Source organism: Lacerta agilis, chromosome 15, assembly GCF_009819535.1.
Source record: "Lacerta agilis isolate rLacAgi1 chromosome 15, rLacAgi1.pri, whole genome shotgun sequence".
Classification (NCBI taxonomy): domain Eukaryota; kingdom Metazoa; phylum Chordata; class Lepidosauria; order Squamata; family Lacertidae; genus Lacerta; species Lacerta agilis.
Window position 1 is genome coordinate 6,475,072 of NC_046326.1, and position 27,375 is coordinate 6,502,446.

The following is a 27,375-nucleotide window of genomic DNA, read 5'->3' on the forward strand; positions in this document are numbered from 1 at the left end:
GTCCCGCACCCTGGGCTCCCCGGCTGTGCCCATTGTGGCTCCGAACCCTTCCCTCGCTCCCCCTGTAAAGGGGGAGTGGGGGTGAAGGGACGACGGAGCCGGGCTATAGGGGACATGCCCCAACCGGGATGCAAATGCGGCGACAAATCCCGTGATGAGCGTCTAAGTTCTACCTGTCTTTAATGGTGTTAAAGAACCCGGTGGTTGTGAGTATTTGACTGACTTTTACATCTTGGGAAAGATCCGGGGGGAAGAGGAAAGGAAGCCTGCCTCCCTCCCTTCGGGAAAGAAAGAAAATAACCAGTTTAAGTGACTGCTGCTACAGTAATGGATACAAAGTATTTGAAATTTGAAAACTGAGACTGCTGAGATTTCCCTTTGGGGATTAAGTGGGCAGAAAATATCTCCGTTTAAAGTTTTGGTCTTTACGCTCTGGCTTCAGAAAAATGGCGATGGAAAATTTGGACTGATGTGGGAAACAATTGAGACAAAGGGAGGAAGAGACAGGAACTGAAATTTGACACTCACCCCCTCCCCCAACATGCTGGACTTTGTGTTTGAACTTGTTTTGAACTCTGGATTAACGGATGAAGAAATGCTTACTGTCTTGAGGCTGGAACTGCTTAATCGGAAATTGAAAGTCTTGAGTGGGATAATAAATAAAAAAAATCTACTTTCCACAGAGGAGGCTTTTCAAAAGTTTTACACAATGGAAGGAAACCTTTGCAAAGAGTTAGAAGGGATGCTTGAAGGATGGTTTGAAATGTCTGGGCGACTCCGGGAAAAAGAACCGTTCTTTGGGGGTGGCAGTCCCGGAACGGAAAAATTTACAATATCCAGACCCCGAGGTGGGAGCTCGGGGGCAAGGGACAAGGAATTAAGATATTTACAAGAAGAAGAAGTATGGTACAAAGAAGCGGAGGAGCCCAGAAAAGAGATGATGTGTATCCTGAAGATCGATGCAAAGTTTGTTGTGAATGCGGCCTGGATCTGTGGACATCTGGGAAAAGAAGATAACTGGAAGATTGGTCCCGGCGAAAGACAGAGAAAGACAATGGACAGAGGGGGTGTGGGGTGAAGTATTTAATGCAAAATTTAAATGGTCTGTTATGGTACCTGAAATTGGAGGGTGAAGGTTGTTAATTGTAAGTTTATCTTGAATAAGTAAGGAGATATTGAGATTTTATGTTAATAGCAGCATGATAAAGGACAGAAGAAATAAGTTTAGATTTTATAAGAATATTTTGTTAAGATTTATGATAGAATATGATGATTAAGATAATTGTGTTATCTTTAATTGAAGTTAAATTCTTTTTTCAGAGAAAAGTTGTTAAGAAAGTAGATTATGGATTTAAAACCGAAGGTGAAAAGGCAGGGGAAGTCAACCGTCAAGATTCGGAAATAGAAATGTTTCTTTATGTATATAAACAAGAAGAAGAATCCTGGCAATATATGTATTTGTATTTGTTCTATATTTGTAGGTGTGGGTTTGGGTGTGTGTTGTGTTATGAAAATGCCAATAAATTCTTCTTAAAAAAAAAAAAGAGAATTAAACATTTGTAAAAGTGCATATTGTGCCAGAGTGAAAAAAAACGTGTTTTACAGCAACCTCTCTCAAATGTTATCTGCTAGTGAATACAGTACTGCACAGCTTGTATTATTATTAATTAAATTTATATACAGTACTTTACCCGCAGGTCTCTGCGTAGTTGACGAGATAAGATTACTACATAAAAACACAAAATACATAATCAAAATGTCAACAGAAACAGCCGAATAATCCCCCCCCAAAAAACCCACACATAAAAACAATTGAAATATTTTTTTTAAAAAAATTAAAAAACACAATTAAAAAGCAGTTTTTAAAAAATGTGAACAGAATGCTCTGCTAGGCAGCAGCAATCCTTCTGTAGCCTGTCAGGCCCCACCCTAGGCCTGGTGGAGAGAGGCAGGAGCAGGACCCTCAGATTCTCAGCAGGGATTCCATCATCAGGAGCAGCATTCAGAGTCTAGTATTAAAATCATACAAGTTCCTCCTCCTCCTCCTCCTTTCCCCTCTACTGCGAATTCACTTTAAAGCACAGGAATTTATGTCTGAGCAAACTCCCTATTATTCTGACTGAAGCGTGCATCTAAGTCTGATGAATGGGACTCCTCTAGTGCACTGCCCACTACAACTGGGACTCGTACCAAAGCGTCGCCGTGTGCGCTGCTCCTGGCCAAGATTCCCACCAGCCAGCCACGTCCCTTTTCAGGATACTCCATCTCCCTTCCCCATTTTCAGCCAGCATTCCACTGGAGGTATTAGAGAGCGGCAATTAGTCCCAGAAATTTGGGGGAAAAACCAAACCAAAATTATTTCTTTCCACTTTACGTCAAGTGATACTGTTTATTTTTTTGTAAAAACAAAACAAAAACACAAAAACGCAATATATACAATGTCTTTCAAGGTTCCCAAGGTGGACTGCGCCTCCCATCAACTTCTGTTTCTACATGGTAGAGGACATCTGCCAGTGTGTGTTCTACCACAGCGACCCAGCCCATGTCGCTGATCTGCGGAGAAGGAAGCGGGGAGGGAGAGAAGTCAGCTATCTCAGGGAACCTGTCTTGTTGCATTACAACTCCAACCATCCCTGACCATTAGCCATGCTGGCTGAAACTCGATGGAAGTTGAAATCAAATGTCTGGAGGGCCACAGCTTCCCCATCCATAGTTTTATTTTGAATTTTTATATTCTGCCTTTCCATTAATTAAGCATCCAATGTGGACTTGCACATCAACGACATACAATTAACCAAACGTTCTGGTGAAAGTGAAACTACAGATGATTTAAAAGCAGCAGCAGAAGACCGATGGGCCATTCATTTCCAGCAGGAGAACTGGGGCAAAGGACCACCTGGTGACTATCAGCTCTCATTTTCTGACTCCCAACTCCCGTTGGCCGGAGCAGTCGAAGACAGTGAGAGTTGAGGTCCAGCAACACAAGGAGGGACCTAACCCTACAATGAAAACTGCTTGTCACAAAAACACACTCTTTGGGGTCAAGGGAAGAGCTGACCTGGAGTGTAACAACTAATCTGTGTTTCTTTTAAGGTGGCAGTTCAATCACAATCCGGAGCTAATTTTGCTCAGTGTTTCTGAAGTGCAATGCAGTATGGTTTGTATCCAACTAGCATTTACTCGTAGCAAAACGCACTGAGATGGATAGGCCTACATTAGCCATACATTTCCATGGGTCTACTCTGAGCATGACTGCATCTTTCTGTACATACAGGAATTCTGCATGGCTGAGTGAGTTATTGGCTACAGCAGTGTTTTTCAACCACTGTTCCGCGGCACACTAGTGTGCCGCGAGATGTTGCCTGGTGTGCCGTGGGAAAAATTGAAAAATTCTTTATATATAGTCAATATAGGCACAGAGTTAATTTTTTTAACATTTTCTAATGGTGGTGTGCCTCGTGATTTTTTTCATGAAACAAGTGTGCCTTTGCCCCCAAAAAGGTTGAAAAAACACTGGGCTACAGAATCTGCGCAAGTCCTTGGAATCGAGCTCCAATTAGAGGTTTCTAGCTCTCATGACAAATACTTAGGAACATGACATGGTGTAGGATATTGTTTCGTTTTACCAATATCGCTTCCTTCATCCCTGTAGCTCTACATCCTTGGTTTAATTCACATATTTTACTCCTACTGCTGAAATTTAGGTTTCTGGGTCAGTGAATCTGGGTGTTTTCTTTTTATTATTTATAAACACACAGAATCTTAGACTCTCAACACACAAAGACTTGAAGTTTCCATTGTCCAACAAAGTCACATGTCAAAATCATTCTGATATTCCTACTTACCGGGCGGTAACTGATATCTCTTGGTGGGTATTTGAAGTAGGGTCCAAAGTTTACAGAAACCTATAAAAGGAAAAGGATCTAGATTAGTGCTATTGGGGAAAATGGTGCAATGAAAGACACCTAGATGACAAGGATATTTACAGAAATTTTTAACAGGCTCAGTGAGTCTGGATAACTGCTAGTAAAATAGGAAAATGAAGAATTGGGGGGGGGGAGCACAAGTAGACAATTAAGCACAATTTAAATACCTCCTTTAGGAAAGTTGAAGGAAAAAACCTAATTGAGAACCAGTGCTAGTCTTGAAGCCATAAAGTGACAAAGATCTCCATGCAGGCAAGAGAGCAGGCTGGTACAGGAACAGGGCCCTCCCACTGGCATAGAAACCAAATGGGCAGCCAGAGGAGAGAGTATCCCAGGGGCCAGGCCCCTTAGCCCTTGGCACTGGTGTAAACAGGTGGTGAGGAAGAGAGGCCAGGGAGAATCTGGCACCTGGACCTGTGAACTGTGAAAAGCTAGAGACACCTGCTTACCACAAGCACACAGCTAACGTTCATGCCAGTGTGGGCCTGGTTTTGGTTAAGGATCCAGACGACACTCTTTGTTTCAATTCCAAGAGTTATCAGATGAACTCATGATCAGCCTCCCACTGGTACATACCGTGCAGCCTTTATACAGAGAGACGGCAGGGAAATAAACACCTTCAAAAATATCTTTGTATGCAACTCCTTGGCTGGCACCATTTTTATAGAAGATTATCTGAAAAGAGACATAGACAGAGATCACACAAGGAGGCTTGCAGTTCCCCTTCAGTGGACAGGGCTTGCATGCAGGTTTCTCCTTCCAAATGCCAACTTACTTGGCTTCCGTGAGCTTGTTTTAAACTCTTCTCGGCTTTATCCACAAAGTCCTTCTCTTCGAAGTACAAGTAGCTTTTGAACTTGATCAAAGCCTAAGAAGGTAAGCAGTGGAGGAGGACAAACACCTAGTCAAGGCACAAAAATGCAACTAAAATGAAGTGAAGCACAAACACTGGCTATTGAGGCAGAAAACCTCCACGCTTGCCAAATCCTGTGTGGAACTCAAGACACTTCAGTGAAATGGTCCTTGCTGTTTATGACAGACTCGGAGGCTGAGGTGCTAACACCAGGAATGCACAATGGGACTGTGAGAAAAGCAAGGCAAGGCAAAAACGAAAAGTGTGTGTACTTGAATAGATGGACCACCAAAAAATGCTACCTTCTGTACCTTTCCCATTCGGCCTCTTTGCCATGAAGCAGAAGGATTGTAACTATCCAGTCCAAATTTATATTAGAGCTTAGTAAGAGACCTGAGGAGTCTACTATAATAGTTTATTATAGTATATGTATTCTCAGGACAGATCACATAGTGATAAAGGTCAAAGCTTGGCTCAAGTCTCCCCTTTAAAAGAGCACACCCCTTCCTTACCTTATCTTTGTAAGTATCTGGTAACGATTTGGCAGTTTCGGTTTCATCTGGAAGGCTGATATAAAAACCAAGCACGTCTCCCTGGCCATAGCTTGAGGAATAATGTTTACCAATTGACTGGTGGAACTTGGTGCCTTTCTTGCTGCGCCAGGAGTAACTAAACTTGTCATAGCCAAGGGGAGCCTGAAGGTTTCCTGTGGAAAACCGGAGGTTCACAATAAGGTACCTACCTGGACTTACATGCTATCTATATATATTCAGAGGTCTCCTGGGAAGGGGGAGCAGGAATGAGGACAAAAGTTTCTCGCCAATTCCTACCTGGGCAGGGAAGTGGCGGTGCTGGCTCAGATTTCCTTGCCTGCAGTGATGTATCACGGCAGCCCTGCCGTGAGGACAAGCAGGCAGGCAGAGGAGTCATGCCTCAGTCTCCCGAGGACTGCCATTGTGTTAGCTGCGCTGATGCAACAGCCCTTTGGAGATCCTAGAATGGATCCCAACAGCAAGGCTTGAAGGCGTATGATGCAGCAACCTTACTCAGCAGGCCTGGTAAGCGCCGAGATGGAAGACCATCTGGGAACCTTAAGCACATTGCCTTGAGTTCTATGATGAGAGAAAGGCCAGGTACTAAATGTCAGTAAATAAAGCGCAGGGGTGTCGGGCTTACCTAGCGGCTGAGACCAACCAAGTCTGGCAGCCGTTTCAGGAGGCATCTCATCCACAGAGATCTCAAAGTACCAGGCTCCTTTCCGCACCCCATGTGAGGCTCGTACCATGGAGTAGCCTTTTTCTCCTATGACTGTCAATCTGTCATCTGAGATCTTCAACTGGGGAGCTGCAGTTGTTGGAATAATAGTAATAATATAATAATAATAAATTAATTGTACCCCACGCATCTGACTGGGTTGCCCCAGCCACTCTGGTGACTTCCAACATATATAAAAACATAATAAAACATTAAACATTAAAAAGCTTCCCTAAACAGAGTGGTCTTCAGATGTCTTTTAAAGGTTATAATCTCCTTGACATCTGATGGGAGGGCGTTCCACAGGTTGGGCACCACTACTGAGAAGGCCCTCTGCCTGGTTCCCTATAGCTTCACTTTTTGGAGTTAGGGAGAGAGGAAGAATACTTAAAGCCTTCTGTGTGTTTAAAGTATCAACTGTGAGCAAGTGAAGCAAGCACCATGGACTGAAATGTTTTAAGATCTCTTCTCCTTGTTGCATCATCATCATGTCTCAGGGCGGGTTACAACAATTATAAATTCAATATTAAACTCCATGAAAACAAACTGCAGTCACAGGAGTAAGGTGGGTTCTGAAAACACAGGTCTCAGGTGTATTCATCAGAAATATCATGAAGGTGCCAGGCACACCTCTCTGAGGAGTTTCCACAGAAAATTTCTGATGGTGGTGGAACTACCAAGAAGGCCCCCTCTACTGATCTTAACACCTGAGAGGGTCTGTAGGAAAGGATGTTATCTTTCAGATATTTGGGGCCCAAGTCATTTAGGGCTTAAAACACTAAAGAGAAATGGGTTATATGAGTTTCAAAATGACCTCCCGTCAGTAATCTGTCTGCTGTATTTTGGACTAGTTCAAGTTTCTAAGTCGTCTTCAAGGGCAGCTTTTAAAATTATGTGCAGAGCAAAACTATTTAAGGCCGCAGTCTTATCTGTGCAATTTGAGTCTATTCTTGTTGTTACTTGCAGACGGGTAGGGAGGCTGCAGATACAGAGCTCAGCGCCCATTCCTCTGCACTGTGTAACAAACTAAACTGCAGCACACTGTAGACTGACGCTGTAGACTGAGACTTAATGTGTGTGTACACAGACACCCTAGGGAGACCTTTGCCTCTGTTATAGGATGCCATTTTGAATCCTTCAGCTACCTCTCAATGTGGGTCACACCACCTCTCCAGTTTGGATATTTGAAGCAGAAATAGCCAGGGTATAGTGCTGCCTTGTGACACCCAAGTTAGGCATGCTGCTGTTATCCACATCATCATTGTAAATGTCACACAGATGTGCAAAGTATGTAAGTCTGAAAAGCCTCTATGCAGAACACTCTTCTCTTGGTAGCCTGAAGCCTGTGGCAACACAGAGGTTAAGAAGCAGAAAATCTATTCCAGTTTTGCACCAGTGCTACATCTCCTGCAGCCTTGACCTAAAAGCGTGGGAAGAGCTCTATTCCGTACCTCGGTCATGCAGAGCTAGGAGGACACGTTCGTATAGGCAGGCTCTGTAGAGATCTCCAGGAATAGGCTTGCCTGCCCAGCAGTCTAGCTCTAGCTTCTCTGGGTCAGGGGCATGTGGGTCAGGCTCAGCCAAAATGTAACGGTATCCATCTTTATTAAAGGGGTGTTCCAATGGGTACCCGTGAGGCGGAAGACGCTGGGCGGAGAACATAGGATCACTGGGAAATGGAGAAAGAGGCATTGAAAGTCTATGGAAACACAGCTGATGGGAGGCAAGGAAAAAAGTTGGTCATTCAACAACATTTCTCCTCCCCACCCTGCTTTTGATATTACTTATATAGATGTAAGAAGGAAGGCCCCTAAGAGTGCATCATCAAGTATTTGGCTTTTCGTTTCAGAAGCATGCTCAACGCTTCAGGATGCTTCCCCCCAAAATTACCAAGCAAACAACTGCAGCAAAGGCAGGCAGGCACGAAACCGAGCATACCAAACCCCAAAGATCACCTAAGAAAATATATACAGCACTTTTAAATTTGCAATGCATTGTATGATCTTTAGAATCACAGAATCTTACAAGTTGGAAGGGATCCCAAGGGTCATCTAGTCCAACCCACTGCAATGGAGGAATCTCAGCTAAAGCATCCATGACAGATGACTATCCAAGTTCTGTCCTCCAAGGAAGGAGAGACCACCATCAGGCCCTGAAGATCTGAATACATTTAAAGTAGCTAGGTGTTCCCTTACTACCTCTTTTCCTTTCTTGGGCTGCAGCTCCTTCCTTGAATCATTTATTGTGTTATCCACCAGGTTGGGCATCACTTTCCTTTCGGGTGGAGACAGAGACAAAGTAGGTGTTGCGTTTTCTCTGTCACCCAATAGCAGCTGTGGGGCCACCACTGAGAAGGCCCTGTCTTGTGGGCTTGCCAACTCAACTTATTTCACCAGTGGGCATACAAAGAACCTCAGGGGCAAATATTAGATCATAGGCAGTGCCAAATCGTGGCAGATAGTCTTTAAGGGAATCTGGCCTCATCACAGTCCAACTGTTTCAAAAAGGTCATTCCATGCCAAATCACCTGGTGCCATGTGCTCTCACGACTCAGATTTTCTTCAATTTTTTATGTGTTTTACCTATGAGGTAACATCAAATTAATTTTTTGAGATATTTTTTGTCCAGAATTGGGTGCAGGAGAATTTTTTGAAAATCTGAAGTCGTGAGATCATGGTCATGTATTAAAATCAGGTGATTTGGAATGGAATGACCCTCAACCTACTATCGTCCAGGGGGCTGCATTTTGCACCAGCTGGAATGCTTGGCATTTTCTTTTATCAGACTTCCCCCGCTATTCTACTGTTTAAACTGAACCATAATTTGTAGTTTAGCACATGGGGACAACAGTTACTCCCGTTCTCTGATTATCTGCATACTAAAGCCAATCTCCTTCCTTCTTACCCAGATGGGCAGTGGACAAATAAATAAATAAATAAAAATAATTTGTTGTTGTTGTTTTTATTATTATTACCTCCTGGTTTTCTTGGTGGCACCTGTAGTCCCTCCATCTTGCTGCTTGCGTTTGGCTCCTCTTCCTTTCCCACTAGTTCCTGCCACAATACCCCCTTGGGGAAGAAAATGCCACAAACATGTCTGTCATTTGAAGATACAACTCAAAGAGAGAGAGAGAGAGAGAGAGAGAGAGAGAGAATGAATCAATTCAACATTCCCTGGATGCGTTTGAATCTCAACAAAACCAGACATTGTTCAAGCAGAAGCAGAATTTTCATATCTAAAACTGTTTACATTTTGTTTGCTTCTTGGACTGTACTAAGTATAGCGTCAATCAAAGCGGCATTTTGACTAAGACAGAAGAACCTTAACACATCAAGTGTCACCAGGCACGTATTAATTTAAAAGCAAGTCATTGTCATCCCTTTCATGGAGATTCGAAACACATAAAATGAAAAAGGGAGTTGAGTCAGTAAGGGAAGAGGAGGAGGAATAAATAAGCTACAATCAGATTGTCATTCATTTCAGCACTACACAAAATCAGTGCTCAAATCATGGGGAGAAAAAGTCAGGGGACCCTTAATGAAACCCACAACCCTTATACCATGACGTCTTCCAGGTTTTGACAAAAAAAAAAAAGCCTTCCCATGACCTGGGCAATCTTCTAAAAACAATTACTATGGGGAACAACTCAAAAGGTAAGAGGGCCACCCCTTCAGTCCCCCTGTAATTTGAGCACTGCACAAAATAGTTAAGATACACTTGGACACACAATCTCCGCATCAACTGTAAGCATCTGCTACTCAAAGACAGCAAACTAGAAAAACCAAAAGCACAAGATGTTTCTCTGCAGTGTTAGAAAATGATCGTTGGTGGTACCAACAACTTGATAGTCCGTGCGACTCTCCCCCCGCCCCTTCTTGTGCTTGTTTATCCATGGGCCTTGCAGGTATGTTTGCAACCTGTGTCTGTGCCAGAGAAACGACAGCATCTACTTTGTGGGGGAAGCATTTGCAGCAATATTGGAGATTGTGGGCTCAGACCATTTAGGACTTGGAGAAGGTATAAACAGCTGCTAACAAACTGAAAGGTGCCAAAGAAGATTGTCAAAGGAATCATACTAAAAATTATTTAACTGTTGATTTACCTGTACCGTAACATATTTTGGGATGTTACAAGTAGGTAGCCGTGTTGGTCTGCCATAGTCAAAACAACCATTTTGGGATGGTTTTTACGAGAAATGAGACACAACCCATGTCCCTCTATGTGAGGCTATCAAGCCTGTGTGCTCCCAAAAGTGTGACTCAAAAAGTACATGAGTACACGACTGGAGTTTGGAAAGAGCTCAATCACAAGGCCAGGCCTGGACAACATAACAACCAAATGTTGGCTTAGCTCAGTAAAGATGCAAAAAGCAGCTATGGGCTCCTCTCGGGGACCCTGCAAGTTTGGCTTTACATGACGTGGGAATCAAGCCATCAGCTTCCAAACTGGTCACAATCATGACACTTACTGCATCACATGGAGGAAATTCAGTGTTGCCACAGGCATGTGCCTGTCTCTTTTAATACCAGTTTTGGACTGAATCACTGGAATGGAAGAAGTGACTACTCAAGGATTTTGTTTCATGCTTATGTTCAAAGGGCGATTCCAATTCACTTTAGGTGACTCTCGAGTGTTGAACTGTTCTGGATTCATTTGAAGGGATGTGCATAAAATATGAGCATCAACAGTAGACGTCTCCATTATGTACGCTCCCTGCTCCTGGTGAACCCAGAGCTAAAAGTTTTTTGTACTGCAGACAACCACCTTCAAACAGTAGCACAAGTTGCAATAACTACAACTGTAGCAAGCTTTTAAATCAGTATGTCTCTAGAAATGAAAGAAAATGTGGCCTTTGAAGGTTGTATTATATTTTGCACAACCATGACTCAAAATGCTTATTCTAGCTTTCTAAATTTGGGTGAAAAATCAAAACAGAGACCTTCTCAATGTGAAACCAGGGAACCAATGCTCTCTCAGCACGGCAGAATGGGAACCTCTTAGAAATCTAACTACCCAGCATATCACTGGCCCCTATTCCAAAATCATGAAAACAGCTTTCATTTTCAAAAGGCAATCTAGACTTTGGAATCATCATCAGGTTTGTACTCCAGCCTTCCTTCAATGAGCTCTGAGCAAGAAACACTGAGAGGCCGAATTTTAGTCTCAAAATAATCGTGAGAAACAGGCTAGGCTGAGAGTTTGGGACTTGTCACATAGAGCAGTGATTTCAGCCACGGCGTCCTGAGCCTAAGAACAACAAACTCTTTCTCTCAGGAAAACTTAGTTTACAGTGATTATAGTAAAGCTCACCAAATAAGCAAAGTAAAAACTGGTTGCCTGAATCCAAAAGTCAGTGTTAGCACAAACTTGGTTTTAGTTGTAACTGTTTTAACACCTCCAATCAGGCAGAAAACTAAAAAGTGCAAATGTTCAAATCGATTTCTTAAAAGCCATTTCCCCCATGCATTTCCTATTTAGATATCCTTACAGCTCGATTGTTTCAGCTCAAAATGGGCATCATTGCCCTGAAACAACCCTGTAGGGAAGATTATCAGTATTCCTATTTTACAGTTGCTGAGCCTGGAGAGCCAGGGACACCTCAAGGCCTCGCAACAGAGGCCAAGTGAGCAGAATAAAATAAACTTGGAGAAAATGTGGTTTAAGTGACGAGTGAAAGGCAGAATGTGACCTCTAAAGCTTTAGATGCTTCACGTTCATGTGTAATTTGATGTGCCATTTTAATGGTTACTCCCATAAATGTATATGACAGCCTTGGGATTAATTATTTTTAGCATGTAAAATGATTGGCAAGGAAGGAAGGAAGGAAGGAAGGAAGGAAGGAAGGAAGGAAGGAAGGAAGGAAGAAAATATTTTGTGAACCACAATACTTAAGTTTTAAGAAGCTGAAAAGTAAATATTCACCTCCCAAAGAGGCTCCACCTGAAAGAACAGAAGTTGCACCATGTAGTTGTCAAGTTTTAATGAGAGAAAAAAGAAAACACCACAGCATGAAATGGAGATAAAAAAACTTATATTAGCCCTGCACATTACCAGTCTCCAAAAGTTATTGGCCTGATTTTTATTTCCCCCCTGCTAGCGTCTACCAAGTGAGCTGATAGAGGAGGGATGGATCTCTGCACCGTGAACCTCTTTGGTTTCTGTGCTGGCAACAAATGAAAGGGTTTACTTTCCCTCTGTGGCCAGTATGGGAATGCAGCAAACCCACAGGCAACAGACAAGAGGCCGAGTGATTGCTCCCTCTTCCAGCAGCCCGCCCACTCGCTTGCACAGAATTCCTTGTCGCCTATGGTGACCAGGCAAGTGGCTAAATATTGGAAGAAGACAACCATATCAAAGGTCCTGAACAAGATCTGCAGTACTTCAGGCTCAGCTTACATGAAGCACAATCCTCTGGGAAGTTCGCCTGCACAGCCTGCTCTGGGATCAATGGGAGATGCGCAAGAGCACAGCCATGGTAACTTTTTAAAAAAAAGAAAAACCAGATCCAAGTTGAGAAATTTCTAGCTTTCCGCATTTACAAGTTCTTGAAAACATACTGTAGCTACATGCAGTGAAATACAGCCAGATTCATTTTGCTAAATTTTGTGGGGCCAACTGGTCAAATTCAATATTCTAGGGGGTATCTGTCAGCTAGAAAGACTGAAATAGACTTACTGAAGCATATTAGTCAAATGAAACCCCGCCCCAATCCCTCTCCCAATAAGAATAAAAACGAACTCCACTAGTCTATTATCCAAGCCTACATACAAGGAACACAAATTTACATTAATAACACTGATCTTTAAAGAAATCAGATACAATTAAATATAAATAATGCAACACAGCAACAGGATTAAGTGGGCTGTTTGCAACTTCTAGGGTATCTCAAGATTAAGCTAGTTATGGCTGCAATCCCATGGACGCTACTGGAGAGTCAGCCCCACTGAATACAGGGGCACTTCCAAGGAAACATGCACAGGAATGCCATGTAAAGGCGACGTCATTTGAGCAATGAAGAAGCTGTTAGGGCTTGAGAATTTAAAATGTGCCATTCAGATTTCCCCACTTGGAAAAGAAAAGGAACTTGCCATTCAGACTTCCGGTGGTAGATACAGCACTGCTCTGTTTCTGGTTATCATACGCAGGACCAATATTAGCAAGATCCTAAAAGAAGGAAGAATTAAATACACACCATTAAAAGTTACGTGCCTTGGGCTATTTGCATCAAATCTCACTGCTCAAGATTTGAGCATTTTCAAGATAAAGCAGGTCTTTTACAGCACAATCCCACCAAGTGTGTTGACTCTGAAGGAAATCCCACTGTATTCAATGGGGTTATTCCTAGGTTAAGTATGTTTAGGACTGAAATTGTGCCAAGCAAATTTGTCAAATGTAACAATACAAATGATTTCTGTCTGATAAAGGGCCTCATCTCCCCAAGTGTCCAAGCTGCTGTTGTGCAATAGATCATTAAAGCAACCTGCTCAAAAGCTCTGACAAATAACAATTCAGCAATATTTTGAAATGATCAAGTAACTGAGATAGCAATCATGACTATCCTGAAACTGCAGAGCTGAAAGGAGGCCAATTCTGACCTCTGTCACCAGTCAGAAGCCTAGCACCACTGAGAGGCTGCCTCTCAGGAATATCATCATGGCAGGGAGGAGAGCAACCTGGCCATATCTCTCAACCAAGGAAAGGCACAGCTGCTCCAACACTCACTTTCTTCTTCCCTTCCCAACCGGGACTACCGTATTTTTCGCTCCATAGGGCGCACCGGACCATAGGGTGCACCTCGTTTTTAGAGGAGGAAACGAGAGAAAAAAATATTTTTCTGGTGTTCCTCCTCTAAAAGCCCTGTTTTTTTGAGGATCAGCTAAAAGTTTTGCAGCTTTTTTGCAAAGGGAAAAGTCCTGTTTTTCTGAGGATCAGCTAAAAGTTTTGTAGCTTTTTTTGCAAAGGGAAAAGCCCTGGTTTTTTTTGAGGATCAGCTAAAAGTTTTGTAGCTTTTTTTGCAAAGGGAGAAATGCCCTGGTTTTTTTGAGGATCAGCTAAAGGTTTTGCAGCTTTTTTGCAAAGGGAAAACTCCTGTTTTTCTGAGGATCAGCTAAAAGTTTTGTAGCTTTTTTGCAAAGGGAAAAGCCCTGGTTTTTTTGAGGATCAGCTAAAAGTTTTGCAGCTTTTTTGCAAAGGGAGAAAAGCAAAGCTCCTTTTGCAAAGAGGGAAAAGCAAAGAGGAAAAGCCCCATTTTTATGGGGTTCAACTCACATTTCTGCAGCTTCTGAAGGAAAGGGAGCCATTTCTACAGTTTCCAGACAGAAAATCTAATCAGCCAGTCACATGTCGCTGGGGAAACAAACAACCTCCCTCTGCAGCACTTCAACAATGGAGGGCGGGACTGAAAGGGAGCTGGGACTCTTCTCCCAATCTCTTGCTGATCAGCTGCTGAGCGTGGTCCTTTCAACACCCCTTTTTCTCTTTGTAAAATAAAAAGCACTATCTGCTTTTGGCCCCTGGGCAATTCGGCTCCAGGGACCACCATTCGCCCCATAAGACGCACAGATATTTCCCCTTAATTTTTAGGAGGAAAAAAGTGTGTCTTATGGAGCGAAAAATACGGTATTTTTGGAGCACTTCAAAAAAATCTTAGGATACAGCAAGCTCACAACTTGAGCACATTTAACTTGCATGCATTCAGTTTTATGAACTTGGCAAAAAAAATTTTTAACAAAATTAAAAAAGGGGCGGAAAGGGGCCATGTGTCTGGGGAAAAAGACTTTGGCATTCCCACTTGCCAACTGAACCCACTGTACAGTATTTTGACTATACATGATTCTGGCTTTAGGCACAATTCCCATAATGTAACTCCTGCATAAGCTGCAGGTTTACTGTGCTTTAAAAATGCATAAAACTTACTCAGTTTATTCCCAAGCACATGACATACCTGGTCTAAGAGTCCAAATTTGGGGTAATCTTCCTCTGGATCTTTGCTTCCTGGGTCTGGATGCTCTTTCACCAAGAACACGTCCCTTTCTTTACACTAGAGTAGAACATTCAAACAAAACCATGTGCTAATGGTATAGCCCAAAGTACCTGGGATGTTATGTAGTGGGTTTTTTTCTGCCATAAAGACAAGCACTTATGGCGGCTCAGATAAAATAGATGCCGATTGAGGATTTTATTTTAAAATAAATGTAATGTAACAGGTATATTTTCAAACCAATGATTTTTTTTCAAAAAAAAATCAGCTTCTTAACCAAGTTTTAATAAAAATAAATTTGCAATTTTGTTATGTTCCACTTCATACGTACATTTGAAATACATTTCTGAGCACAATTCAAAGTGTTGGTGCTGACCTTTACAGCCTAAACTGCCTCGGTCCAGTATACCTGAAGGAGCATCTCCACCCCCATCGCTCAGCCCGGGCACTGAGGTCCAGTGCTGAGGGCCTTCTGGCGGTTCCCTCACTATGAGAAGCCAAGTTACAGGGAACCAGGCAGAGGGCCTTCTTGGTAGTGGCACCCGCCCTGTGGAATCCCTCCCATCAGATGTCAAGGAAACAAACAACTATCTGACTTTTAGAAGACATCTGAAGGCAGCCCTGTTTAGGGAAGTTTTTAATGTTTGATGTTTTATTGCGTTTTTAATTTTCTGTTGGGAGCAGGGCCATAGCTAGGGTGTGGTGAGGTAGGCCCCCGCCAGGGGCGCAGGCAATGGGGGGCATGCAAAATCAGCTAAAAAAATATGTCCATAGATATAAATATCAATTATTGCCTCATAAGAAATGGTTTTAAACAGAGGGTGAATTGAATGGGGGGAGCGGGGGGGGGAGGGTTGGAGGAGAGGCGGAAAGAAGAGCTACGGGGCACAATCTGGATGGTTCTGCCAGGGGTGCAAAATCACCTAGCTACAGCTCTGGTTGGGAGCCGCCCAGAGTGGCTGGAGAAACCCAGTCAAATGAGTGGGGTATTAATCATCATCATCATCATCATCATCATCATGACTTACCATTGTTTTTACAATATTATTCGGCCAAGTCATCTTCCCTGGTCTTTGTCGTGTCGTCATACACTCCCAATACTTATCAATGAATGGTATAATATCCTGTTTGAAATCAAAGGCAAAAAGGCAGAGTATTTTGTTAAACAGATAAAATGAGGCTTTGGGGAGAAATTTGAAACCTATACCAGTGATTCCCAATCAGCTAAGTACTACGGACCCCGTTTTTCAAAAGTCAAGCCATGGACCTCCTACTTTTGAAAATTCTGATCTCTCTATGGTAGTTTTTGATATGTGAATAGTGCCACAGATCCCCTGGGTGGGTTACACAGACCACCAATTGGGAATTACCAATCTACATGATTATCTACTTATTTCTAGCATTTTAGCTATTGGACAAATATATTAGTGGGCAAAGATTGAATAACATGAACTAAATTCCCCAAGGCATAGTCCCATGAAAGCTTACTTTCAGTGTACAATCTGTGTTTCCAATGCAAAAGGCACATTACTGATGAAGGCACAGTTAAGAACCAAGGCCTTTGAGAGTTTCCACGAACTAAAATAATGGAGATAATTCGAGGATATCTGTGAGGATAGCAAACGTAAATACCAAATGCAGTGGAACCTCGGTTTTCAAACATCTTGGCTGCTGAATGTTTCAGAAGCCGAAGGAGGAAACCCGGAAGTGAATTGTAAGGTTCTCGGTAGTTGCTCATGAGTAACCAGTCGGATTCCGCTGTTTCTTTTAGTTTCTTTATTGTGCAAGTATATACAGTGCAGAGCATAAAAGTTCACGTCTGTCTCATCCTTCCGCAGTATCCGGGAATGACTCTTTCCGGTTCTTTGCCCAACATAAAAGCCGTGGGATGCGGAACCCCCTCCTACCATCCCTGCGCCAGGGAGACGGAAGAGGTGCCTTTCCCCCTGTGCCTGGGCTGTGCGAGTGCTCTCCCACCTTCCCAGAGCCCTGGTCCGCACCTCCCTGGGCAGTCTCCCCTTCCCCACTAGAGGGACTGCTGCTTTTCCCGCTGGACAAAGAGGAATTGCTGAGAAGGTGGTGTGGGGGCTCTCTATACCCTGAAAGCCCTTGCACCACTCTACGTTGAGGCGAGGACAGTTCCCTGACATGAATGCTTCCATTTTTGAATGCGCCTCAGAAGTCAAACGGCTCCTGAGGCCCGTTTCTCATTTCTTTTTCCACTGAATTTGTCGACAGCCCTTTGATCCTCGGTTTTTGAACGTTTTGGAAGTCAAACGGTCTTCCGGAATGGATAACGTTCAAAAACTGAGGCTCCACTGTACAAGGATAAGGTTTAGTTTTCACTGATATGGCACACCTGTTTTGAACTGTACCATTTCATATGGAAGATAAAGGGTTGCGTAACTGTCCTCCACAGGTGAAAATTCCCTCCGGAGGAAACCTGGCATCTGCGAAATGAGTTCTAACTTAGCTGTCCCCTAAATTCTTCCACATGCTTCAAAGCCTACAACTGTGACAATTAGCCCCTACCTTATCTTTTGAAAACATTGTTTTCGGGTGTTCATCTTGGGTCCTCGATTGCCAAGTTAAGTTTGCCAGCGCACTAAGACACATTTCCTTCAGATCTTCAGGGAAAGAACAGATACAGAAATGAAGCAGGCCATCTTTGGCTGCACTGCACAAGCAAAACATACTCTACTATGTTTCATCAGGTGATGAAAAGGCTTTTGGTGAACTGGGAAGGATGCAGAGGGCTGGTGAAATAGTTTGACAGAAAAGAAGCTATTGGGTGGGTGACACATCTTACAGCTCTGGGTGATGTGGAATTTCTTCCAAATGCAGCAACTACAATGCTGGGTCAGATGAGAAACCCTTCAAGCTCTCTTTGCTTTTGGCAATTAGCTCGATGTCTCCCAGAACATCACACAAAACTCACAATGGAAGATTCAAAATTGTTCAAAATAGCATAAAAGGCCGGACATAAGAGCCATGGCTCATTTGGCTCTTCCTGTGAACAATTTTTATATGAAGTCAACAAGGAGAGAAAAGAAGGTAAAACGTATTTTAATATTTGTTGGAAGCTGCCCAGAGTGGCTGGGGAGACGCAGCCAGATGGGCGGGATACAAATAAATAATAATAATAATAATTATTATTATTATTATATCAGAGTTTCTAGTGGCACAGCTTTAGAAGAATTTGGAAACTTATTTTATCTGGTCCCAAATGAGAGCATGAGGCATTTTAGAATCTGCTGCATTTGGTAGAGACTTCAAGGTAGCATATTAGAATTGGGTATCAGCAGCTTCTGGGAACATGGTCTTTGATTCATATCCTAAAACCTTTCATCCTGGTTAACTGAAATCATCTCTAGCCAAGGATTTTTGAGATTCAACAGGTTAGAGGTCTGCCATGAAAGAGGATATTCTCACAGTTATATTGAAGACTGTCGTATACATAATGAGAAAAGGTGAAATCGTGATTTAGCAAGTTTATATGCGTGCTGGGGATGGCGGCTACCCTTGATAATCCCGCCTTTTGAAGGTCAGACACTTTGAAGTATAGGAACAAATAAGAGACCAGACACTTTCATTTTCTCCTTGCTTGCTTACTTGCTTGTTTTCTTAAGAAGTACGTATTCCCACTGTGATGACAAATATTGCAATGGAAACTGTAGTTGGTCATAAAAGGCAGACAGGCTCTGGAAAACAAAAATGCAGTGCTCCTTTTCTTACTGTACAATAAGTAACGAGTACTGGCTTGTGACAGAAGAATAAAATCCCCATCAATTTTACAGAATTAGAGCTAACAATGCTAAAGAATTTAAGATGAAAAACAACCTTAAAGCCTCCCCACCCTATTTTTAACCACTCCTGAAGTTTGGGTTCTAGAGTGAGTTTGAAGTGTCTAGGGAGACAGAACTAAGAAACAAAATATATCAAAATTTCATGCAACTTTCCCACAAAGACACTGAAATATAGCCTAATCTATGCACAATGCTCTTCAAATTATGACCCATATTGAACTTCTTCCCATTTTAGCCAAGTAATCCCACCCCCAGATCATTCTAAAAACAGCATCACTAAGGAAGCCATCACAAAAGTTGAATAGGCTGACTGCCCCCACACCAACCTCCTGGTAGGTCAAGCACTGATCTACAATCTACTTAAGATAATGTACTTGCATTTAAATATTCCAGATATTAGGGAAGGGCAGTAGCTCAGTGACAGGCTCTGCTTCACGTGCAGAAGACCCCAGATTCAGTCCCCGGTAACTCCTGACATAGCCTCTGCCTGAAACCCTGGAGTGTTGCTACCTAGTATAGTCAAAACTAAGCAAGTGGGCCAGTGGTATAAAGGCAGCTTCCTGTGTTCCAGGTCTAAGCAAGTGCCAAGTCTCAATGCAGCAAAGAATTCCCACCTCAACCCCACAGGAGAGACTGCACAGTGACCTTGGGGGGTCCCTATCTTGCAACAGAGTCTGCAGGCTGGCTCACTTGCTTGAGCCACCTGAAGCCCCTGCTTGATTAAAATCACTTTTTGTGCATGAAAGTTGCTGCATTGCAGTGCAAAGTTGGAAAAAAATGGCTTCAAATGATGGAGTTGGAAGATACTAACTTTGTGGGACCAATCTCTTCATTTCAGATCAAGTGAGCCGAGTATATGGCCTACAAATCACAGCTTTAAGACCAGTTCATTAAAATTCACACGGCCACAAAAATATTTTTCAAGCCCCACTTTGTTTATTGACTCCATGGAATGTTGCAATTCAGCTCAACCTCTTTGGCTCCTTTTATTTAGAATGAGCCAGCAAAATAGCCTTTGCTCGCTCAGTTTAAGCCAAGGTTGTCAGCATTTCAGGGAAATACCAGCAAGCAAACAGAAGTTCAACTTTTCATGGAATTAAAAAAAAATGTAAACATGCAGGACTGTAATTCATAAATGGTATACTCAGGAGAACTGAAATAGATGGGTTTTCTCAAATTAAGTAGGTTAAGGATTGCAGCCCCAGTGTGTTGTGTTTGGCACAATTTGTTTTATTATCACTTCACAGTTCTATGTGTGCTTGATGCTACACAAACAGACAGAGAAGCAAGGTCCTTGCCACAGTTCATTATGCAGCAAATTCATTAGGCAGCAGAGTATTACTTAAAGAAATCATAAAACTAATGCCTATTTTACCCAGCAGTCCTACAAAATAACGTTTGCCGCTTCACAAATCACATGCCAGCCAAGATGAAACTGAGGTTTTAGCTTAAGGTTAAATTAATTGAAAACTTATAAATGAGTGGATATTGTGTATTTCTTTCACAAGCTTGAGAGCTGGAAGAATTCTTGGGCAAGCCTGCAGTTTAACCACTTGATGTTTACTGGTACCATGAATTAATTGAACTATTCAATAACGTTCAGCCTGGACATCAAGAAAATGACATGCAAAACTCAACAAAACAGAATCAAAGTTTTGTCTAAGAGATTATTTCTGTGTAGAAAATCGATTGCTACTGTGTTGTTGTTTTCTCCTTTTATTGTTTTACAGTGGAAAAATCATTTATCATATACAGTATTAGTCTTTTGGTGTTTACGCTGAGAATACCTTGCTGCACACATATTCACTAAAAAGCTATAAAGACTAAAAAGCAAGAGAGAGATTTCTAAAGTCAGCATAACCCAGTGCATGGCTACTTGGGAGAAGTTATCAGTATTTCCAATGGAGCTTTCTCGCAGGTAGGCATAGGACTGAAGCCAATGAGCAGTATGCCATGCAGTACCATAATCAACATTCCATCTGCACAAGCATTGCAGCTTGCCAGACAAAACAATCTCCCCTCTCCTCCCCCCATGCACTGCTCTGGGGGGAGCTGCCCCAGAGACAATTTTGGGGGGCATGAGAGGCATGGGGAAGCCTTATGATGCAAGCAGAAGTCCTCACACAAGACTTGTTAGGTGAATCCTGCCCAATGCCTTAGGTAGCATTTTTCTTTATGGCTAGCAGTTTTGTAAGCACGGCTTTGAGAGAAAAAACTAACACTGTGCTGTTCATAGAAAATTAAAGCCCCAGTGAACTCAGTGGTGCTGACTTCCAAGTAAATACATTTAGAAAATGATTAGGTAGCTGAGCTCATACTGTCTTCTTCTGGAATTACAAAGCTTTTCATACAGAAATTGACAGAACATTTAGAAAGGTCTTTCAGATGTGTCTATTAGAAGGACCAAACTAGAATCCGAGTACAAACAAGGAACCACATGGCTCAAAACGGAGGAAAAACTGCAAATATTACATACGTGGTATCAATGCCAAATGTTTCTGCCGTAAACCATTTGGTGCAAATTCCACACTGCAGCTCAATTTCTCCCAGCTGTCGTCCGTTCTCTTCATCTACTGAGCCGGTCTGATTATCCATAGCTTCAGAACTGTCGCCAACACCCTCCTGGAACAACATTAGTGCAAGTGTACCAAAGGAAGAACTAAGAACAACATCTATTATGCTTTTATCCCACCCTTCCTCCATGGAACTTGAAGTGGTACGCACAGCTCTTCCCCTGCTTTATATCCTCACGACGACCCTATGAGGTAGGTTAGGCTGGGAGAGCCAAAGTTATTTCATGAACTGTATGGTTGTGATTTCTACAGTCTTAGTCCAACACTAATAGACACATTCAATGCCTCTTGCTAGGCTAGTTTTGCCAGAATGGAAGACACAAGTTATGACATTAATCTCATTTAAGAACAATTGCAACAAGAGTGGGCTTTTTTAAACATTAGTTTTCCATGATACAGAAGCATAAGATCACTTCTACATCTTGGTACAATAAGCTTCCTTTTCCAAACTTTCAGAACCCCATAAAAGCCACTGTTTTATGTATTAATTTGATCGTTTAAATTCTGGCTTTTAACAACTTTGTAACTGTAAAAATTAATTGTAATTCGACTAGAGACTGCCCTGTGTTAAGATGCAATTATTTAGTTTTCTAGTCACTTAAGTGTATAAATTGTATGGAAAACAAACAAGCATCAAAAACATGACATGTTCTCCAAACTATATAGTGAAGTGAGAGCAGAAAAGTTTGTGGGTAAACTTTGATCACACCAGTCCTACAGAGGCAAAGGAATTCATTTTGTCTAGGTTTGCATTAGCATTCCACATTGAAATAATTTTCCACCTTGGGATAGGAATACATGGATCCACTTTAGCCCACTATCCAGGAGTAGTAAAAGACAAATATGTTGCACTTCAAAGACAGGTGGCCAAATTTTACCAAATTTCCGAGTTACCAGTTATTGGCAGATGATTTTTAAAAACCAGTACAAAGCATATTATAACAGAAAGTGTTGGTTCAAAGAAACCCCACCATGAACAGTGCATAATTCATCTGATACGCAGATTGGACAGTGGTAAGCAATATGGAATCTCAACCCCCCCCCCCCCGCCCCAGTATGCTGTTATCCTTCTGGTTAAAAGGCAATCTGCCAATAAGTCAAAATTCTCACCTTTAAAACCTTCTCATCTTCTCCCACTCCTTTATAATAGCTATGTTGTTCCTTTGCAACACAACTCATCAGCAACCCCTAAGTAGCCTAAGCAGTGGATGAGATTTGTGCAATGAATATTTTGCTTTACTTTTGGAGAGCTGAAGAACATGCCTTCCCTTCCTTCACCGACTACAAAATAGTCTGGCAACAAGCATGACAACGACTGACGCCTTAATCATGCCAGAGGCTCCTTTAACAGGCTTTGTGGATGCATTACTGTTCTGTGGTGCCCAATATGACATCCAGGGACTGAAAGACTACCTCCAAAATCCCCAAACAGTTCATTCACAGGGCACATAGCTCTCCCCATGCATGTGGTATCCCAGCAGAGTATATTCAGTTCACGTACCAGTGCATCCTTTCCACTGGAGGATTCCGTCTCCATGGTGGCGGTGACATCGGCCAGGGATGCATCCCCCCTGAAGGACACAGAAAGGCATCATCAAGTTTCGTACACTTTTTAGACATTATAGAATCGCAGAGTTGGAAGGGACCTGGAGGGTCATCAGTCCAACTCCCTACAATGCAGGAATCTCAACTAAAGCATCCATAACAGATAGCCACCCAACCTCTGCTTAAAAGTCTCCAAGGAAGGTTGATATGCAGGACAGCTATGAAAAAGAACATACATTAAAAAAGCAAGGCACACACAAAAACCACTCAACTGTCCATTCAGCCATTCTGCATCATTCAAAGCTGTGCAGTTAATCTGATCTTAATCTATTGTTAACCAGAGATTAACCCTGACCTGACATGGGTCCAAAAAGTGAAAAGGCCTAAATGTAGAAGTGTGCCTTCATTCCTACAACAGAAAACTTGTTCAACAAAGTTTAAAAGAAAAGGAAATGCTTCAGCGATCTCAAGTTTCTCTGTCATCGGGCTCCTTCTCACTCAGTAGTCAGATGCTTGCCCAGAGGCCACATTGAGATAGGAGTCTCACTCAGCTCTGGTATCTTGGCACAGTTTACTTGGCTGCCTCCTGAGCAAGTAAGCATACACAGGGGCCAGGATAGGAAAAAGGAAACTGTCTTATATACCATGTCAAACTATTTGTCCATCTGCCCACCATGACTGGCAGGAGTTCGCTAAAGTGTTAGGTGGAGGTCTTTCCCATCCCCTACCAACTGAATTAGAGCTTGAAGCTGGGATCTTCAGCATGCAAAACATGTGCTCTTCCACTGGAAGAAAAATGCACATGCACATCAAATCTGTTGCCCTTGCTTCTGATCTAGGAAGGAAATTTGTACTCACAAGCTTCCTTTTACACACACATACACAAGCACATATACACACCTTCCTTGCTGGATCAGGTATGCACAACAGCATTCTCTTTATTCCTTACATTAAGCCTCGTCTTTCTACCAGGGCATTCAAGGCAGCATATATGTGGTGGAGAAAACGGATGGCTGCTCCACTTGAAATCCTGCACCCTCCTGTACTAGGAGCCTTCAGGACAGAGCTACTAATGGAAGAGGGTTCCTGATCTTCTGCATTTAGGCATAAACTTTTTTTGGGGAGGGGGAAGACTACTCACACTAAAGGCCGGGGGGGGGGGAAGGGAAGTATTTACCAGATGCCAAAAAGATGGTGAAGGTGCCAGGTGGACCTCATTGGATAAAGCATTCCACACACAGGGAAGGCCCCTGATTTGTCCAACTGAGAAGGCCCCTGATTTGTCAACATCTTCCAAGCCTCCCTTACTAATTTTTATTAGTGTTATTCTACTACCGATTTATTTTCTACAAACTGCTTTAAGTGCAGAAGTATCTGTGGGAAATGTGAAATAAACTGGCTTACTGTATGGTTCCTCACCCTGATTTTATTCTTACAAACTTGTGAGTTAAGCAACACAAGAGATAGTGACCAACCCAATGTCCCCACTGAGATCCACAGTCGAGTGGGAATTTGCAGCTGGGTAGCTCCTGCCCCACCCTGATGCTCCAGGTATTACATCACACTTTATTATGCTCGGAAACAAGTGGCCTTAGATTGAATCAGAACACAGGCCCATTTAGCTACGGCAATTTCTAAATCTACAATGAATGGCTCTGGCTTTTTAGGGTTTCTGTGGAAGGAACTTTCTCACCCATAGCTGGAGAGTAACTTTACTGTTAATTCTCTGAACAGGGCCAAGAGAATGGCAGGGTGAACACATGCCAAATGCATGACAGAGCAAGCTCGTTTCCCGCTGCTCCAGAGGGCAGGATCCGAACCGACGGATTCAAATTGCAAATAAGGAGGTTCCAAACTATAACTTTCTGACCGTAGGATGTGCTCCATCAATGTGGAACCAACTCTCTCGGAGGGTGGCAGGCTCTCCTTCACTGGAGGCTTTTAAACAAGAGGCTGGGTGGCCATCTGAACTGGATGCTTTCGTTGAGATTCCTGTATTGCAGGAGGGTTGAACCAGATGACCCCTGGGGGCCCCTTCCGACCCTGTAATTCCATGGCTGAACTTGGGATACAGCCCCATTCCTAGGGCGGGGGGCGGCAGTGCAGAAAGGTGGAGCCTGCACGCAGCATGAACACCGGGTGGGAAGCAGCAATGGGGTTCTGGGTTCAAGAACAGCGCCTGCGAGAAAAGCACAGGGAGAAAAGCTGCAAGGTTGGGGCGGGCAGAAAGGCGGACGCAGCTGATTGGGCAGGACGGCACCGCTCTGACCAATGAGACGCAGGCCCGAGAGCCTCGACCAATAGGAGCAGGCGGCGGGAGCCGAGGCTCCCTAGCCAATAGCAGCGGCGGTGCCCGCTTTTCTCTCTCAGCCGTTATCGCCGGGCCTCACCCGGCCTCCGAGTCCCCTGTCCCTTGCTCCGCTGAGCCCGAAGCTTCCCCGGTTGTAGATTCCGGAGCCGCCGGAGGAGTAGCCTCTTCTTCTCCCTCGTCCGGCGCTGGAGCCGCCGCTCCCGCCGCCGCCATCTTCCCGCTGGAAACAAGTTCTCGCGAGATCTTCTGCCGGAACTCTCGCGAGATACTCTCCTACTGTAACGCCCCCCTTCCTTTATATTAAAGGGGCAACGTCACGCTAGTTTTCTTAAACGGGCGATGCCGGTCCACTGCGGGGTTGCAGAGAAGTCTGGACTTGGCATGGGGAGAGAGGGATCGCGTAGAATTGCCGCAGCAATTATTAAACTATAGCGAGCCCCCCCGAAATGTATTAATATTTTATATTTATTAATATTTATTAATATCCCGTCTTTTTCTCTGCTAGGGACTCAAGGCGGCTTATAGAAAACAATCTGAAGAGTTAAAAAACATAAGGGGGGAATAAGCATTAAAAGCAATTAAACATTCATAGAATTAAAACTACACACACGCACACATATATATTAAAGCCATACCAAAACATTAAAGCACAAATATATTAAAGCCGTACCAATAATTACAATAAAAACAGCGCCCCCTCAACATTCCATCTAAAAGTGACCAAAACTTTCCCACGTGGTCCTGGGTCTAAGTCCCATTGAACCTAACAGGACTTAAATTTTCTGTAGACCTACCTAGAATTGCGCTGATTCATAAGGAATCAGCTCCAGGCCTCCAGTCCCATTCCTGCCATCAATTTTCAGCCTGCTGCTTGAACTCAATGGGATTTGATTCTACACGTTATTTCAGTAATTCTTGCAACAGTGGTGGCGAATATGTGGCCCTTCAGGTGTTGGGCTCCAGCTCCCATCAGCCGAAGTCAGCATGGCCAGTCCGAGAGGAATGGGAGCTGTGGTTTGTTTGGAGGGCCACACAGGTTACCACCCTTACCTTGCAACAAGTCTGCAAAGTAGCTCCCATATATTTTAGGCTGTGTTAAGGCCAGTAAGTGATCTATTTTATTTTTATTTATTTGTAGAGTTTATTTTTGCACTGGTGGTTTCACAGTTCAAACAGCAAGCACTGGACAGGTTCTTACTACGGTGTTAATAGAACATTACAGGTTGCCAGATTCCTGATTTCAGTTCTTTTATATAAAATACTTCATGGAATGCTGCATGACTATTAAAAATCTAGTAAACTCTATGCTCCATTTTTATCTTTAAGGCCATAATACGGTACATCTAGAGACTGTAAGTAATGCGAAGGAGATTATGCGTTGAAATATTTTAGTTGATATTTTAGAATGTAAAATGATGTTTTATTTATTGATTTGTTTTACCTTGTGGGCTTATAGCCAAATAAAGTATTATCTATCTATCTATCTATCTATCTATCTATCTATCTACTACAGTGTTAGACGCCAGAGTGCAGATGGAGGCTCACTGAAGTGTTTTTCCACATCCCCCATTCCTCCAAAATTCCCTGCCACCCAGAAAACCTGACAACAGGGTAGAAACTTTCTAGCTTACGTTACATACTCCTGAGCAGACCTCTTAAGGCAGCAACTTTCCGTTTCAAGGTCAAGTAATGGAAGCAGCTAACTGCCCACTGAATCCCTCAGTCCTCTGCTTTCTTTTCCATTCCTTCCCATGGGGGGGGGTGGCTTCTAGAGATTAGAGGACTCGTTGAACCTCCACATTTTATTCAGTTCCAGTATCAATACATAGCTGTAATAAAAAAAAAACCATTTATTTTCCTGCAGTTTTCATAAACCAGACATTGTATAACAATGTTTTTAAAGGTAGATAGATAGACTGTCTCGCTTAAAAATACAACCACTTTAGTAAAAAAAAAACAACCAGAAGAGCAAAGCCTAACTGTAACTCAAATTGTTGTTTGGGGTTATATCCAGTGCTAGCCCAACACAGAGTCTGCCTGTTGAAATTAAGGAACCCAAGGCAGCCTTGTTCATTAACTTCAGTGGGTCTGCTCTCAATAGGACTAGTATTAGATACAACCTTGTGT

At 42.9% G+C, this 27,375-nt stretch overlaps 1 protein-coding gene across 2 annotated transcripts; it reads right to left on the bottom strand.

Annotated features, from left to right (window-relative positions):
* Positions 1 to 2,392: 2,392 nt before the first annotated feature.
* On the bottom strand, positions 2,393 to 25,407 carry ASH2L (ASH2 like, histone lysine methyltransferase complex subunit). Of its 2 annotated transcripts, XM_033171697.1 has the most exons (17): positions 25,328 to 25,405; positions 22,894 to 22,963; positions 21,296 to 21,441; positions 18,626 to 18,714; positions 17,546 to 17,640; positions 16,042 to 16,137; positions 14,978 to 15,073; positions 13,122 to 13,197; positions 11,956 to 11,973; positions 9,008 to 9,101; positions 7,485 to 7,702; positions 5,956 to 6,123; positions 5,292 to 5,485; positions 4,702 to 4,794; positions 4,503 to 4,601; positions 3,846 to 3,905; positions 2,393 to 2,553 (listed from the first exon to the last, which is right to left on the bottom strand). In XM_033171697.1, the coding sequence occupies exons 2-17, from the start codon at positions 22,927 to 22,929 to the stop codon at positions 2,446 to 2,448; spliced, it is 1,686 nt and encodes a 561-aa protein (XP_033027588.1). In that variant the 5' UTR covers positions 22,930 to 22,963; positions 25,328 to 25,405; the 3' UTR covers positions 2,393 to 2,445. The 2 variants fall into 2 exon arrangements, with proteins under 2 accessions (XP_033027588.1, XP_033027589.1); XM_033171698.1 differs by lacking the exon at positions 11,956 to 11,973 and having other exon boundaries at positions 25,328 to 25,407.
* Positions 25,408 to 27,375: the final 1,968 nt, after the last annotated feature.